This window comes from Chiloscyllium plagiosum, chromosome 29 (genome assembly GCF_004010195.1).
Source record: "Chiloscyllium plagiosum isolate BGI_BamShark_2017 chromosome 29, ASM401019v2, whole genome shotgun sequence".
Lineage (NCBI taxonomy): Eukaryota > Metazoa > Chordata > Chondrichthyes > Orectolobiformes > Hemiscylliidae > Chiloscyllium > Chiloscyllium plagiosum.
Genome location: NC_057738.1, coordinates 8458294 through 8474204, shown reverse-complemented (window position 1 = coordinate 8474204; position 15911 = coordinate 8458294). Strand labels below are relative to the sequence as shown.

General features: G+C 38.3%; 1 protein-coding gene across 6 annotated transcripts in view; it reads left to right on the top strand.

Annotated features, from left to right (window-relative positions):
- The window catches only part of LOC122564354 (activity-dependent neuroprotector homeobox protein 2-like), a 41681-nt gene extending 26117 nt beyond the window's left edge, over positions 1 to 15564 (top strand). For all 6 annotated transcript variants that reach the window (XM_043719108.1, XM_043719105.1, XM_043719104.1 and 3 more), the window contains 2 exons: positions 6751 to 6840; positions 9040 to 15564. In XM_043719108.1, coding sequence (XP_043575043.1) covers positions 9115 to 11724 — 2610 coding nt within the window. In that variant the 5' untranslated portion in view covers positions 6751 to 6840; positions 9040 to 9114 and the 3' untranslated portion in view covers positions 11725 to 15564. The remainder of the gene's footprint in view (positions 1 to 6750; positions 6841 to 9039) is intronic.
- The last annotated feature ends 347 nt before the right edge of the window (positions 15565 to 15911 follow it).

The following is a 15911-nucleotide window of genomic DNA, read 5'->3' as shown; positions in this document are numbered from 1 at the left end:
GCAGAGGGATTTTGGTGTCCATGTACACAGATCTTTGAAAGTTGCCACCCAGGTAAATAGTACGGTGAGGAAGGCCTATGGCGTACTGGCTTTTATTGGTAGAGGAATTGAGTACTGAGGTCATGTTGCAGTTGTATAGGACTCTGGTGTGGCCGCATCTGGAGTATTGTGTGCAGTTTTGGTCGCCATACTATAGGAAGGATGTGGTGGCACTGGAACGGGTGCAGAGGAGGTTTACCAGTATGTTTCCTGGTATGGTAGAAAGAACATATGAGGACAGGCTGAGGCACTTGGGGTTGTTTTCATTGGAGAAAAGAAGGTGTAGGGGTTACTTGATAGAGGTGTACAAGATGATTAGGGGTTTAGATAGGGTCGACAGTGAGAATCTTTTTCCACGTATGGAGTCAGCTATTACAAGGGGGCATAGCTTTAAATTAAGGGGTGGTAGGTATAGGACAGATGTTAGGGGTAGGTTCTTTACTCAGCGAGTTCATGGAATGCCCTGCCAGTAGCAGTGGTGGACACTCCCTCATTTATGGGCATTTAAGCGGGCATTGGATAGGCATATGGAGGATAGTGGGCTAGTGTAGGTTAGGTGGGCTTGGATCGGCGCAACATCGAGGGCCGAAGGGCCTGTACTGCGCTGTATTCTTCTATGTTCTATGTTCTAACACTGAGTTGCAGAGTGATGTGGGAGTTCTGATGCGTTGTTTTGTTTTTCCCCTTTTTTTTTCAAGGGATCAAGACTCCGCGTAAGGCCAGCATTACGGAATCTTAACTGCCCTTGGATAGAATAGCTTGCTGGGATATTATGGAGGGCCATTAAGCGTTAACACATTGCTGTGCATCTGTAATCACATGTATATTATTCCTTCAAAGACTGAGTTGGACAACAGATTTCTCTCTGAAAGTGAACCAAATGGGTCTTTACAGCATTTGATTGGTTTAATAGCCACCATTGCAGAAACTGTCATTCAATTACTGGGTTTTTGAATAAAATTTTAAATTTTATTCATCAGCTGCAAAGATGGGATGAATCATAAAATGAGAGTTTGCATGTACAGAAAATGAATAGGGAGGTAAATGGGATGTTGATTATTGCAAGGGGGCTAGAATATAAAAGTAGAGAAAAGTTGATGATCTTGAGATATATAATTGCATTAGAATTCAAAGTAGCATTGCAACAGACACACAGAAACTTGTTCCCCCTCCAAGCCACATACCATCCTCACCTTTGTTCAGAAGAGCAGAATGTAGAATCTATCGGGATTGGGAGGAGGACTAGTCTGAGTGCCCTACAGGCCCCCTAATAATCACAATGTAGAACTGAATATCTAAAAAGGTGTGCTAGATGCTTGTGATCAAGGATTGGCAATAATTTTTAAACTGTAATAAACTAGAAAATTGCCAGTGCTCATGGATGATCTTTGAAATTGGTTTTAGGATGTTACTGTAAGAAGCTATCAGGCAGTGGTTTAGTTAGATTTGGTACTGTGTAATGTGACAGCATTAATGATCTTGGAGTAAAGGCACTTTGGGTAGCAACGACACAATATAATTGAATCTTACAATCTTTACAATGAAACGAAAGAGATTGGATCCAAAGTTAGTAATTTAAATAATGGTAACTATTTACACACAAAAGTTGAGCTAGCTGAACTGCATTGTGGGCTAGATTTGATCATCAGAAATCGTAGATGTTTAACACATATTTCAATATCCAGCCTAAGTACATTTTTCACAGAAAAAGTCTAAGGGGAGGACCCACCACCTGTGGCTCACCTAAGGAAGTTAAGGATCATCTCAAACTTAAAGAAAAAGCATGTAGATTGCAAAGGTGATTGGCAGGTCTGATGTTTGAACAAAATAAAAAAGATCCACAGAGAATGACTAAACTTCAGAGCATGAGGGGAAGCTGGCTGGAAGTGTGTTTTTAAAAAAAAAAGTATAGCTAGAGTTTCAACAGGTATTTTAAAATACAAAAATATAAGTAAAAGGGAGTATTGGTTCTCTGGAATGAGATAGTAAGGAGTTAATAGTAGCTAATGAGGAAGTTTCAGTAAACATTGACAAATCTTTTGATTCTGTGCTTAGAGTAATTTCTGTAAATCAGAAGGTGGGGAAGGAAGATTGGAAGTTGATAACTTACAATGGAAGTAGTACAGAACAAACAGGTGGAGTTGGTGACTGGCAAATGCCTGAATCCTGATGGACTTCCTAAGGCTTTGAGGTGGTTAATAAGGTAATAGATGCATTGGAGTTTTCAAAACTTCCTCTTTTCCACCAGACTGGAAAGTGACAATATAATTCTTCTCAAGAAGGAGGGCAGAAAGCAGGAACCTATATAGATAAGTTAGCTTTTTCTGTCACAGGAGATGTTAAATCAATCATTGTGTACAGCCGTAACCTCATTGAGGTTTTTTTAAGTCAGGAAGAGTCAACACGGTTTATTGGCAATGAAATCTTATTTATCTGATTTGACAGAGTTCTTGAAAGGAGTAGTATGCAGTGCCTATAGACCTGACTTGGTGAACAGCCAACATTTGGTCAGCAAAGGATGTATCTATGGTTTGCTGGGCCTTGTAGAGTTGTTTGTCCAGTCATAGGCTGTTTCTCACCTGTATGTGCTAGAAGATATGCTCACTTGTAAATCATCAGAAGACACCCAGGAAAAAGCAGCCTGTGGTTGGACACAGGGTACAGTGGAAAAGCAAGCGGCAGTGACCAGGTTTTTGTTTCTAAAGCAATAGCATGTAGTGAAGAGAAGCATGTGCAAGTGCCAAGAAGGCAGGGCAACAAGGCTCAATGAGTTTCAGTTTGTCTGTGCATAAGTGATGGTCTCTCTTTGCATGTGTGTCTGTATGTGAATAATTGTGAGGATGAGGAAGTGAGATTGAGGTTGAGGGAATGTGAGATCAAGCCTGCTCCAAGCAGTTTAAAAACCCTAGCCTCACACTGGGTAGGGACATGAGTATTTTCTTGGGAAACTTAATTGCAGAAATCTTCAGTCTTTGCTTCACCCTAGCCAGTCACAATGTGTATCACTAGAAATGCAAGGTCAATGTTAGTTAAATTCAACTATTTACCTTGACCCTGGTCCTGTTCCCTACAGTGACCAGGATGTGGGTCCTAGTCTGTCTCTAGCTCTGCTTCCTAACAAAATAGCTTTTAGGGGGTTACTTCTGCTTGGCACTTGTTAAATAGCAAATTTTGTTATTTCTTTGCAAGTTTTGAAAAGATTTGTAATTCTGGTTGAAGTTCTGGAGTGAGCAAACCTACATCCAGAATTATTTGTTTACTAAAATTAACAATCTATTACTTCGGATTTTTTTTCTTGAAATTCATCCCTACAGTGAAAAGATTTAAGAACACTACTGTTGGCATACTCTATTTGAATTTCTGAAAGGCATTTGAGAAGGTGCCACATGATTTACCAAGCAAAATAAGGTAATAATGTAGAGAGTAACTTTGTAGCATCGGGGAGAAAAAGCTAGGCAGGTGTGATGAGTGGAATCCCACAGGTGTCTATGCTGGGTTATCAACTTTTACGGTTTATATCAGAGCTGGATGAATGGAATGAAAGCTTGGTAGCTAAATTTTCGCACAACAAGATGGGTAGAAGAGTATGCTGTGTAAAGGACATAATACAGATGGAGATAAGTTAAATGAGTTGGGAAACATCTGGAGAGGAAGTATTGTATGGCAAAATGTGAATTACTCATGACTTGTAACAGCTATGGAATTGAGGTGCATTGAGAACTCTGTTCTAGTGCATTAGTCACTATGAATGGACAGCAAATAACTAAGACAAGTGGAATGCTGTCCTTTTTATCACACTAGCTTGTGCTTAATTTGTTTTTCATTTCAGTCTTACCAGTGCCCTATTTTAAATACTATGTGCAGTTTTAGTCTCTTTCGGAATGATTTGGTTTGACCTATGAGGATAAGTAGTCTTGTTTTCACTGGAGTTAAGCAAATAATAACTTGATTTGAAGTATAGCATTCAGATCCTGAACATAGATTGTTGATAAGGTGGGTGTGGAAAGGGTGTTTCCTATTGTATGTCAGTCCAGATCAAGGGACCATTGTTTGTACAAATTTGGGGTTGTGTAAGTAGAGGTTTTTTTCCTCTCAGGAGCCTGAGACACTTTGGAAGTGTCCACATCAGAAGGTAGTGCAGACAGAATCGCTGAATATTTTTAAGACTGAGGTGGATGGATTATTTTTGGAAAGGGAATCAAGGATTATTAGGCTGAATGAGAGCAGCAGTTGAAATGCAAACCAATAGCCATGATTTTACTGAATGGCAGTGAAGGCTGAAGAGATAAAATGGTCTACTTGTATTGTTAATGTGTTTTGTATGTTTATATTGCTGCTTTGTTATGGCGTCAACTCACTGTCTTGGAACTCACTGCCTATCAGTACTGTGTGTGTACACAGGAACCTCGATTTATCTGAAGATAAGTGGGCAGTATTTCGTTCGGATAATTGATTCAATGCCTCTCCTGTGGAGCTCGAGTTTTCTGAAGTTTCCTTTTTTCCTCACTCTGCCTGCCTTGCTCTATCTCTCTGCCTCAGGGTTTGTTTCTAAGCAAACACACGCTCGTGTGTAAGGGACCTGTAGCAATGCTGAAGCCTCCCACCCAGCCCCTGCCCCACCTCCACCTTCATCAGTTGAATGGGATTGACACAGCCAGCACTTGCGAAGTCAAGCTCCCTATTCAGGAGATAAGCAGCGGCACACTGTGCGAGTTCACCCCAACCCCCATTCCCACCCAGGCAGCTGGACTGGTCAACAACATCAAGACTGCTGCCTTCAGGGGTGAGTCTCAAAATGTCCCTTTTCCTGTTGGATAGGTTATTGAGTTGGATAGGTTATTGATTGATTGACAGGAGAGAAAGAGTTAAGACCTTTTGATTAGTTCAGCTCCCGTGACATTATCAAATGATAGAGAAGACTCAAAGGGCTGAATGATCTACTTCATCAGAACATTGATTTGTTGTGATGTGATATCCCAGTTGATGATGATACTGGTCAAGTCGGATTCCAGATTGAAATCTGGCTTGATGGGTCATGTTTTGTTTTGCTGATGTGGTCTTACTAAAACAAAACACAATGTTGCAGATTTAGTTTTAGAAATAAAATTATTTTACTTTGGAATAAAATAAAAATAAAATAGGATAAACCAAACTGTTTGCACTTTGTTCACCTTAAAATACCTTTTGAAGCATGTGGTCAAAGTATAGTCTCATTAGCACACTCTCTTGATAATAGGCGGAAGTGAGGACTGCTGATGCTGGAGATCAGACTCCAGATTAGAGTGATGCTGGAAAGGGACAGCAGGTCAGGCAGCATCCAAGGAACAGGAAAATCTAAATTTCGGGCAGGAGCCCTTCATCAGGAAGGGCTTCTGCCCGAAACATACATTTTCCTGCTCCTCTGATGCTCACGCTCTTGCTAACACTGTACAAGGGGTATTTTTAGGTACACTCACCAGAGAAAAATGTTTTTCTACCACCACAAGCAGGCTTAAATTAATTTTGACTTCAGAATCCAGTATGGGAAATCTGAGATCCTTTTTCCTGGAGCTTTCATTTACCTGAGGTTAAATGTTCTCTGCTTCAAACAACCTTCTCAGGTCTGGTCTGGGACTATCATTTAAACTCCTTACCCCAAGGAAATCTAGCTTTGCCATTTCCTGCCCTCGCGCATGTGTGTGTTCTCCAAGCAATGGGTGTTTTCCTTGTGTTTAACATAATAGCTGTTTATCTTGTTTGTGTAAACCCTCCTGAAGTATATGAAAACCCATGACTTCTGAAAGCTGCTCCCTTAAGGTGTTTTACTAAAAAAATATAAATTGCCCCATCTAAATCATGATTGGGGGAAGGTGGTGGTAGGACAATATTGGTGTAAAACATATATTCCATTGTACGTTTTGTGGAACTTAGATGGTTACTAATTTTAATACTTTCTAATTTATCAGATCTTCACCGATCTTGCTGTAATTCTGTCTGGTCTGAATTTCAGAAAATTGACTGCTGTAACTTTTGTGCATCCCTTGTAGTACTGCTGTGGTTCAGATATAAATGTCTAAGATTCATCCATGTTCTTGATATGTGAGCAATTGACTCAAATAATATTGACTTTGTATAGTAATTGCTAATATTATGAGCTGGTTATCTGAAGTAAGGTACCACTTTCATTTCTGCTGAATGTGTTCATTTCCTGATGTCTGCAGCTGGTCCAGAATATTGCTGAATGCCATGTCAAAAATTGTTTGGAGATATGTTATGCTTGCTGTGAGTTATCAATTTACTGGTCTTAGATTAGCTTCCCTACTGTATGGAAACAGGCCTTTCAGCCCAACATGTCCACTCTGACCCTCTGAAGAGTAACCCACTCAGACCCATTCCCCTACCCTATATTTACCCCTGACTAATGCACCTAACCCAATGGGCAATTTAGCATGGCCGGTTCACCTGACCTGCACATCTTTGGATTCTGGGAGGAAACCAGAGCACCCGGAGGAAACGCGCAGACACAGGGAGAACGTGCAAACTCCATATAGATAGTTGCCTGAGTCAGGAATCAAACCAGTGTCCCTGGTGCTGTGAGGTAGCAGTGCTAACCACTGAGCCACCATGCTACCCATGGTCTTCCCTTTTAATGTATATTAAAAAATATTATTTTTGGTAACCTTTTTATCTTATGTAAATTTGTGACAAATGAAAATGTTTATATGCTTTCAGGAATTTAAAAGTTATAATCCAGGGGAATACTACATAAAAAACACAACGTGGAATGACGTTTCAGTATGGCAGCCAGTCAAAAGGTCGAAGGTAATCCCAAGTATTTCCTTGAATTTTAATGCATGCATGTGAAATGAATCCTTACATTTGTTAATGCAAATTTTTTGCTGGATTATGCCTCTAACAAAGATAACAGGTGCAACCTGCTTTGAGTTTGGGGTATGTTCAGTAAACCTTGAATCCATTATCAACGTTTATCCTGTCAATTGATATCTCAGGACTTCAGATACATACGACTCTGAAAATTTCATCGCACTAGAGTTGCAGGTAGAAAGCATAGTGAAGACAGCGTTTGGTATGCTTTCCTTTATGGGTCAGAGCATTGACTAGAGAAGTTTGGAGGTCATGTTGAGGCTGTATAGGATGTTGGTTAGGCCACTTTTAGAATATTGCATGCAATTCTGGTCTCCCTCCTATAGGAAGGATGTTGTAAAACTTGAAAGGGTTCAGAAAAGGTTTACCAGGATGTTGGAGGGAGAGGTTGAATAGGCTGGGGCTGTTTTCCCTGGAGTGTCAGAGACTGAGGGGTGATCTTTTATAGAGGTTTATAAAATCATGAGGGGCATGGATAGGGAAAATAAACAAGGTCTTTCCTTGGGGTGGAGGAGTTAAGAACAAGGGGGTCATAAGTTTAGGGTGAGAGGGGAGAAGTTTTAAAAGAGATCTTAGGGGCAACCTTTTCACGCAGAGGCTGGTGTGTATGGAATGAGCTGCCAGAGGAAGTGGTGGAGACTGGTACAATTACACCATTTTAAAGGCGTCTGGGTGGGTATATGAATAGGAAGGGTTTAGAGGAATATGGGCCAAGTGCTGGCAAATGGGGCTAGATTGGTTTTAGGATATTTGGCCAGCATGGATGAGTTGGACTGAAGAGCCATTTTCTGTGCTGTGCATCTCTAGGACTCTATATAGACAGGGTAGTTAAAGGCATTTAGCACACTTATTTTCATTGCTCAGACTCTTGAGTATAACTCTGATCACCCTTCTCTAGGAAGAATATCATTAAATTGCAGATGGTTCAGTAGAGATTTACTAAGGTGTTGCTGGGAATAGAAGGTTTGAGTTATAAACTGAAGCTGAATAGGCTGGGACTACTTTCACTGTAGTGCAGGAGGTTGAGAGGTGACCTTTTATAGAGATTTATGAAATTGAGTGAGGTGAATAAGGTGTGTAGCAAGGGTCTTTTCTCTATGCTGAGGGGGCATATTTTTAAGGTGAGAGGAGAAAGATTTAACAAGGACATGCGGGGCATCTGTTTTTAGAGGGTAGATCATATGTAGAATGAACTGCCAGAGGAAGTGGTGGATGCAGGTACAGTTATAACATAACATTTAAAAGACATTTGGATAAGTACATGAATAAGAGGTTTGGAGGGATGTGGACCAAGTTCAAGCAAGTGGGACTATTTTGGTTTTGGAAGTGGTTGACATGAACAAATTGGACCAAAGGGCCTGTCTCCATTCTGTATGACTCTGTATGTATCATGTCAAAATAGCAATGCTTGAAGAACAGGTATGCAATCTTTGTCTGAATAGTTGACTTTATATTTAAAAAAAAACGGATTTGCGGTCTTGTCATAGTATCCCTGTCTCTTGGGATAGAAGGTCTGGGTTCAAATCCCAAAACCTTGTTAGACAAAAAGTCTTTACTTTTAGTAGAAAGTCACATCAGAAATGTTATATTGGACTATTATTTGGATAGATTAAGTATGAAAAGATTGTGTTAACATATCTTGTTAATGAAGTATTAACACTAAAGATTTAATCTTTTTTTTTCCTGATGTCTTAATCAACATTTCTTTTACTAAAACTTATTGAAATTCAAAAAAAATCAAGTTACTACTTTTAAACCATGTGTATAATTTGGCTATTTGTTTGCTGCATAAAACATAACTGCACTTGTAAAGTACAGGTTGTTCTGCTATAGCATGCATTTTTAACAATGCAAATTCGCTGTAATGTGATTGAGTAGGGGATACTGTTTCTAAAGCGCATACTTTTTTAAAAAATGTGTGTTGGCTATAGCACAGTTGCATTGCCAATATTTTATTTGAATTGTGATTCTTGTATGGTGCAAGGTCACAGGAACTTGACTATTGCGCTGTAGAAGAAATCACTACGTACTTCACCGGTCAGTTCAAAGCAACTCTCTACCTTTGGCTGTAAAGTGCTATGTAAATCTCTCTAATTTCTATTCTATTTTTAAAAATGTCTTTATTCTTGTTTGCAGGCTTACCGAACAAAACCATATTGCTGCAGTCTATGCAATTTTTCAACAAAATTTATTTCTGCTTATAAAAGTCATATGCGATGTTCCCATGAGGATGAGATGGATGTAGAACTGATGACTAGTTGTCCTAATTGCACATTTATCTCTCATCAGAAAAGTATGAAAAAACATGTTAAAATATTTCATTCTGATTCTCGGAAAGTGTACAACACTGCCAACCATGTGAATACAGATCAAATAAGACCGATTCAACCCAAAATGTTTCAGGGTAAAATATCAAACCTAGTCCAGCCTGTTTATTTTTGCAGGGTGTGCTCATACAAAGAGGTGTCATTGTATGCCATGAAGAAACATGTTTTTCTTTCGCACTTTGGCAATTTATTAAATAATTACATTGGTCAGGTGGAGGAACCGTTATTACTTTCTGTATATAAGTATTTTTGTAAAGGATGCCAAATGAAAATGGTCACCTATGATGCCTTTCTATATCATATCCTGGATAGACATAAAGAAGTGGTAGGTCCTGTAAAAGCTACAATTGGGCACATAACTGAGCTAAGCCCTAGGCTGCACATTGCTCCTAAGGCTCAGGGGAGCAATGTTTCTCTGCCAGTACTCCCGAGTGTGAGATCACCAGTACCACCACTTAATCCCAAATTAACAGGACATGTGCTTTCCTGTGTTAAATCGGCTGCACCAGCACAAAGTATCAGACCAGTTGGATCAATATTTCCAAGTGTGGCATCAACAGCAAATATTACCTTACCTATACCATCAACTTCCTGTGTGAGATCACCTGTGCAACAGGCTGTTAATATATTGACACTTCCTCAAAATATTAAACCAGTAGCTTTGGGATCATTAAGACCAAGCATGAGTTCTTTTCCTTTGCAAAACAGTGTTATTCCAGTAACTGTGTCCACTGCTGGTCCTGGAGGTTTTCCAAAACCAGCACCTGTTAACCTTGTATCTGCAACTTTTCAGGTCACTCAGAATAACCTTACAATCCGAGCAGTAAGTCCGGTCCTTCCTCAGGCGTTTTTGATGCCACAAGGATTGACCGTGGATCATACAGCAGGAGCTAATATTCCCAGAAATGCCCTGCCAACTAATTCCCAGACAGTGAGACACTTAATTCAAAGCAACAAGCATGTCAATGGTGTACCTGCATACACTCTAACCCCAGTTCAGTTTTCTTTGCCTGTTACTCCAGGTAGTATACTGAGTAACAAACCTGGGGTGTTTTCTACATCGCAAGTGCCACTTAATATTTCCCAAACAAATACACTTGCTTCTGTTTCTCAACAACAAACAAAAGGATTGCCTGCTGAAATTGCAGTGATGTCTGCAACTGGGGAACAGAAGCAGAGTGCAGCAGAACCTGCAGCTGCTGTCGACTATACTACACAAAATATCAAGGCTCAACAGTGGAAGAGTTGCTCAGTGTGCAGTGCATTGCTGCCACTGAGTGCTTATGATAATCATGTTGCAACAGCACATAAAATTGAGGAATATTCTGATAAACCAGAGAAGATTGTAGCCTGTGCTACTTACTTGCAGAGAGTGCGTGCTCAAACAAGTAAGTGTCTTTTCTGTCGAAGTTATATGGATAAAAATGTACTAATGTCCCATTTGCTAATGCATGGCCTGACTTGTTTGTTCTGCTCTCTGACATTCCATGAGCTCCCAAAATTTTCAGAACATGTGAAGGCCATGCATGCTGGATTGAGATTTGAAGCTGTTGAAAATGTTAAAGATGGAGTATCAACTGTTCATGAAATAAATGGTGGTAGTTTTAATTTAACAGTTAAATTGCCAGAAGCTAAAATGGGTCCTAATGATATCCATTTAACACTTATTCCAAACAAAATGTCTACCCCTCATGCACCTTTAGTAATTGAGGTATGCAGGCAAACAGATGAAATTAATATGGAAGAAAATGTAATAGAGCCCCAAAGTTCAAAATGTCCCTTTTGTTCAGAACACTTTTCAAGCATAACCTATGAAAACCATTTGCAAGAAGATCATCATGTAGCATCAATGGTTCATCCACTGCTGAGGATACCGGCTTTCAAGTGCATTCACTGTCTTGGTGTATACACAGACAGCATGACAACTTCAACAATATCTCTTCATCTGTTGCGTTGTCGAGGCCTTAATAAAAAGCAAAGTGATATTTTGTCGAAGAGTGGTGTTCAATCAAAGCGTGAATTTCCAGAAACAGCCACTAAGTGCAATAATGAACTTACAAATGGGGGTAAGAGAGACTTGGCATTGCCTTCTCCTAAACGAATAAAAACTGATGTGATAGCAAATAATTTTGATGCCTCCCCTGTGGCGTTAACTGACTCTGCAAACACTCCACATTCTCCACCATTACTGGACCCATCTACAGTCTTGGCGCTAGTTCCAAAAGGCTTTGAGGATCGCTCATATGAAGAAAGAAAGCTATTCCTACTTGACTACTTTCACAAGCAGCCATACCCCAGTAATAAAGAAATTGAGATGTTATCTTCAATCTTGTGGCTATGGAAAAATGATGTTGCCTTTGTCTTTGGCAATAAGCAAAGGCTCTGCTTGAAAGCAATGAAGTACAAACCATATGTGCTTTTGGGATTCAATATGACTGAATTAAGGAAAGTGAAGCACAATCTCAAACTGGGTGATCTTGGTACAAATATTTGACAGCTGCTATTCCCAAACTTGCATAAGGGGATGAATCAATTGGAAGTGAAGGTATGGGTGCTCCACCAGTTGACATAAATGCAAGGAGACACCAATACTCAGACAATCAGAGTACAAGAGCAAATGGGTCAAATGATTTTGCTTTTAGAGGGGAGGTGTGCCTTTTGTTCTAATTTGGCTAAAATGTCTTATGGCTGGAAACTAGAGGCCAAGCGGAACTTAAATAGCAATGTTTAACTTGAATCCTACTTGAAGCCAAAAATGTCATGTTTATTTAAAACCACTTAGTATGCTGCCTAGTTACTCAGTGGTTTTCAGAAATATGTAACCTTGTGTAAAAGCAAGAAGGAATTTGTTGGAATTGGATAACAATGCATGATTGTGCTGTCGATATGTTGTTACAGAATGAGATTAATGTACAATCCTGTAATGTTGTTCAACTAAGTTTATGTACAATTTACTTTGCCTTGCATTTCATGTCTTGTTTTAAATTTGGTTGATGTGGCAGTCTCTCTTCCTCTGGGGATAAATGATTTTGAATTATTTTTTCACAGGAGGGTAAGAAAATAGAAATTTGGTTGTTCTTGATGCAGAGTTGCTTCCGGCACAGGCCTTGTCGCTCTTTGCATGAGCGTAAATTTGCTCTTTTGATAGTTTTTCAATAGTTGTTAATGGGAGTCGGAGCTGCTGCTTATCTCATTTTAACTCTTTCTATCAGAACTTTGAGATTAAACCTATAAATCACTAATCCTCAGACCACTTGAACAATCCCATATGTACTTCCCATTACTGATCATTTAATCTCTTAAATTTTCAATATTTGTATTTTCACAACTTTTTTATTTTTCTTGAATATTTTATCATAGATAATTTGGGTATTGAATTTATCTACACCTATGATTAAAAGAAATCTTGAGACTGTTAATTGCATTGTTTTAAAATCCACTTCTGTACTGTAAAGAATGCACTGCTTTTGTTTCAACCCTCACTTGTCAATCCTAAAACTTTTAAACAACATTTTTAAAAAGGGTATTGATTCCTGCTACTGTATGTACTGTCCACTGGGTAGCGAATGAATGTATAGGAATGGAGGAAATGATAACACGTGTCCTCTGATCGCTAAACCACACATTTAAAGTTTTTGGAATGTATGGTTAGCTTGTTATTTAGGTACTGTTAAAGCATGACTTTGATTTATCTTTGCTGAAGAATGATACATAAATCTTCTAAATGTTGGAAGTTGTTTTTGATTGAAGATTACTTATTGTGTTCTTTGCCTGAAATACTTGTCATTCCTGAATACAGATTTGTGGGCAAGAAAATTATGCTTACCATTGTTCACACAAAACTGGTGGATGCATATTGCAGATGGAAAAGCTCCATTAAAGCTGATGTTAATATTCATTTAGATCAACAGCACGCCTGTCCCCTGTATTTAAAGATTCACATCTGCAATCTCTCTCTCTCGCCCCGCCCCCCCAAAAAAAAACTCCACTGCAGACCCATTCTATTATGTGCTACCTTTAAATCCGAGATTAATCTGTGGCTTCAGAATTATGTAAATCTTGAGCTTCTTGTAGAGTCTTGATAGCTTTACAAGGATGTTTTTTTTTCAGTTACTAGAAATTGTATCTATTAGTGTGCTATAAAGGTAAGTTTGGAATAGCTACAGAATCTTCTTTTTCATAAGCCCTGCAAAATTTGTATTGTAATAAAGTTAGGTGCTAGTTTCTTTAGGAAATGTTCAGTTCTGTCTCTCTTGATTTTGTTTAAATTAGCTTCTAAATTTGCTCAGTTTGAGTTGTAACTTGCTGAATCCAATGTGCACTTTGTAGGAGCCTATTTCTGACCGAGATGTTGCACCGTGGAGCTTCATTGTCACTTGAAGTTAATGATACTTATCAGGAACATTGCTGTATGTTTGTTCCATTTTTGTGAGTACTCTATTTTCAGACAAAAACACTGACTTTTTACTGCCTTTGGTTCATTTTTCTCTAGGTTGATTCATGAGATGCCCTTGATTTAGAACAGTGGAGGTCTTTGCAGCAGCAGGCAGTTGCTGGTCTTAAATCATCCCTGATGCAAAAAGAAACAAATTGCAATTTGCGATTTTCCTCTTTGTTTGTTTTTGCAATACCTCCTTTTTTTTTCTTGACTCAGCATTTTTCAAATTATATTTTTCTTTCCAATTTATTGCCGGTGATCTAGTCACAAAAATGTGGTTTTTATTCTGACCTCTTCATTTGTGCCTTGAGGTCAAGGTGGAAATGGACAACAGTGAACTTGTTGGGCCAAGTAACCGGTTTCCACATTGTAGGGCTTTTATGATTTCTATAAAAGTGGCATGTAGTAGAAGCTGGCGAAATCTGTTAAATGTCCATCAAATGTTGACCATCTATACATATGTTAACTTCTTTTATGCCATATCACTTGTATTTTTAAAAAGCTATTAACTTGTCTTCCTTTTCAGCAACTCTGCTTAGTAGAGAATCTGATTCATAGTTCTGAGTATGAACCTATAGCCTGTGTATCATGTCAATTGTAGCCAGCCGATATATAGTCACATCTTGTACTGTGCACTGTTTAGTTTGGAATACATAGGTGTGTTTTGGGGGGAAAAAAGGATTAGTAAAAGGTGGTCAACAAGGTAATTACCAGCTAGAACATGAGTCCTTTTGTACAGACCATAATTCAAGTTAGTGCATCTGTTAACAGTAGAAAAAAATAGTGGCGGGGTGGGAGGAAAGAGAAAGAAACCTATTTGGTAGGATTTTAATTGTTATCTGATTTATAAATAGCATGTTTTCAAATTGTCCTTGATCGCTAACAATTAAACTATGGACATTCACAGCTAGTTCAATTATACAATTGATAGAACTCTGTTCCTGTAAATTGGGTTTTCAAATTGAACTATTTGCAATGCATTCTTGGCTAATTTTTTAATGTATAGCCTAGATATTAACTCACTTTTTATAGTGCAATTTCTTTTCATGTTTACATGGCTTTGTAGCTTAATGATCTTGATGTATTTATTGCATTGTTAATGGCTAAACTCCAATGTATCCTCCCTAAAATGCTCATCTTACAATAGAACCATGGATTGTACATGATAAATACCTATATTTAAAAGTTGTTTTTAAACAAAGATTTAACAAACACATTCTGTTGGTCTGATAATGTTTGTGTTTTACTTTTGATTATATTTATATGCAGGATATACATAAAGGATCCAAATAATGTTTGCCCTTGGAAAGAGTAAAAGTTTCCCTTAAATGTATTTTGAGTTGTGGTGATACTTTAAAACTGAGTTGGAGTTTGTATCTCTGCTACTATTATTGCTTATTTAAATAGACAAGTTTTTTTGCATTGTTATAAAAGGTGCCTATTACTGAGCGTCTAAGGCATGTTCTATTTGTATGTCCATTTACATGCACTTCCAGCATATGTCTTATAAGCTAGTTAAGTTGCCATTTTTTTTGTTTCCATTGGTTTTTGTTGTTGTATGCCAGATATGATTTGACCAGGTATGTTCACAGTTTCTGCATATTCAGTATAAAGTGTGTTTGTGGTCCATGTGCTTCTGTGTTGTATTGACAGGTTTTTTGTGTTGGTTTAGTGATGTAATTATTTGTACATAGTAATACAAAACACCTTTTTTATAAAAAAGGTTGTCTCTGTATTTGTGCAGTGATTTGTTTTATAAAGTTACCCCCACCCCTCCAAAAGGCAGAAGACCTTTTTATGAAGTATTGTATTAGGTTTGGAATTTTTGACCTTTTTATATTCGTTCATTGGTTTAATTTTTCTCAAGTACAGAATTAAAAAGCACAACGTTTTGCATTTTTGTGGTTTTTGGTCATCATTTTTTTTCACCCTCGTGTAGTCATTTCTTTCATTATGAAATAGTTATATTGAAATGTCTCCTAAATTAAATTTCTAATTTGTATGTAACTATCTAGTGTATTATAAGGCTGATATAAAACTGGGTCAGAAACCTAATGAATATTTTGCAACTTTTGAAGCCAGCTTATAATGCAGCAATCTATAATTAAAACTGCTGATATTTAGCACAAAAATGAGGTCCTTGTTTTCCCAAGGAAATAAAAATGAGTCTGCATTAAATAATGCAATTTTAAAATGATGGCAGTTTGGCTGAGCAACAGTGCCAAGAGAGGAAGTTGTAGGCA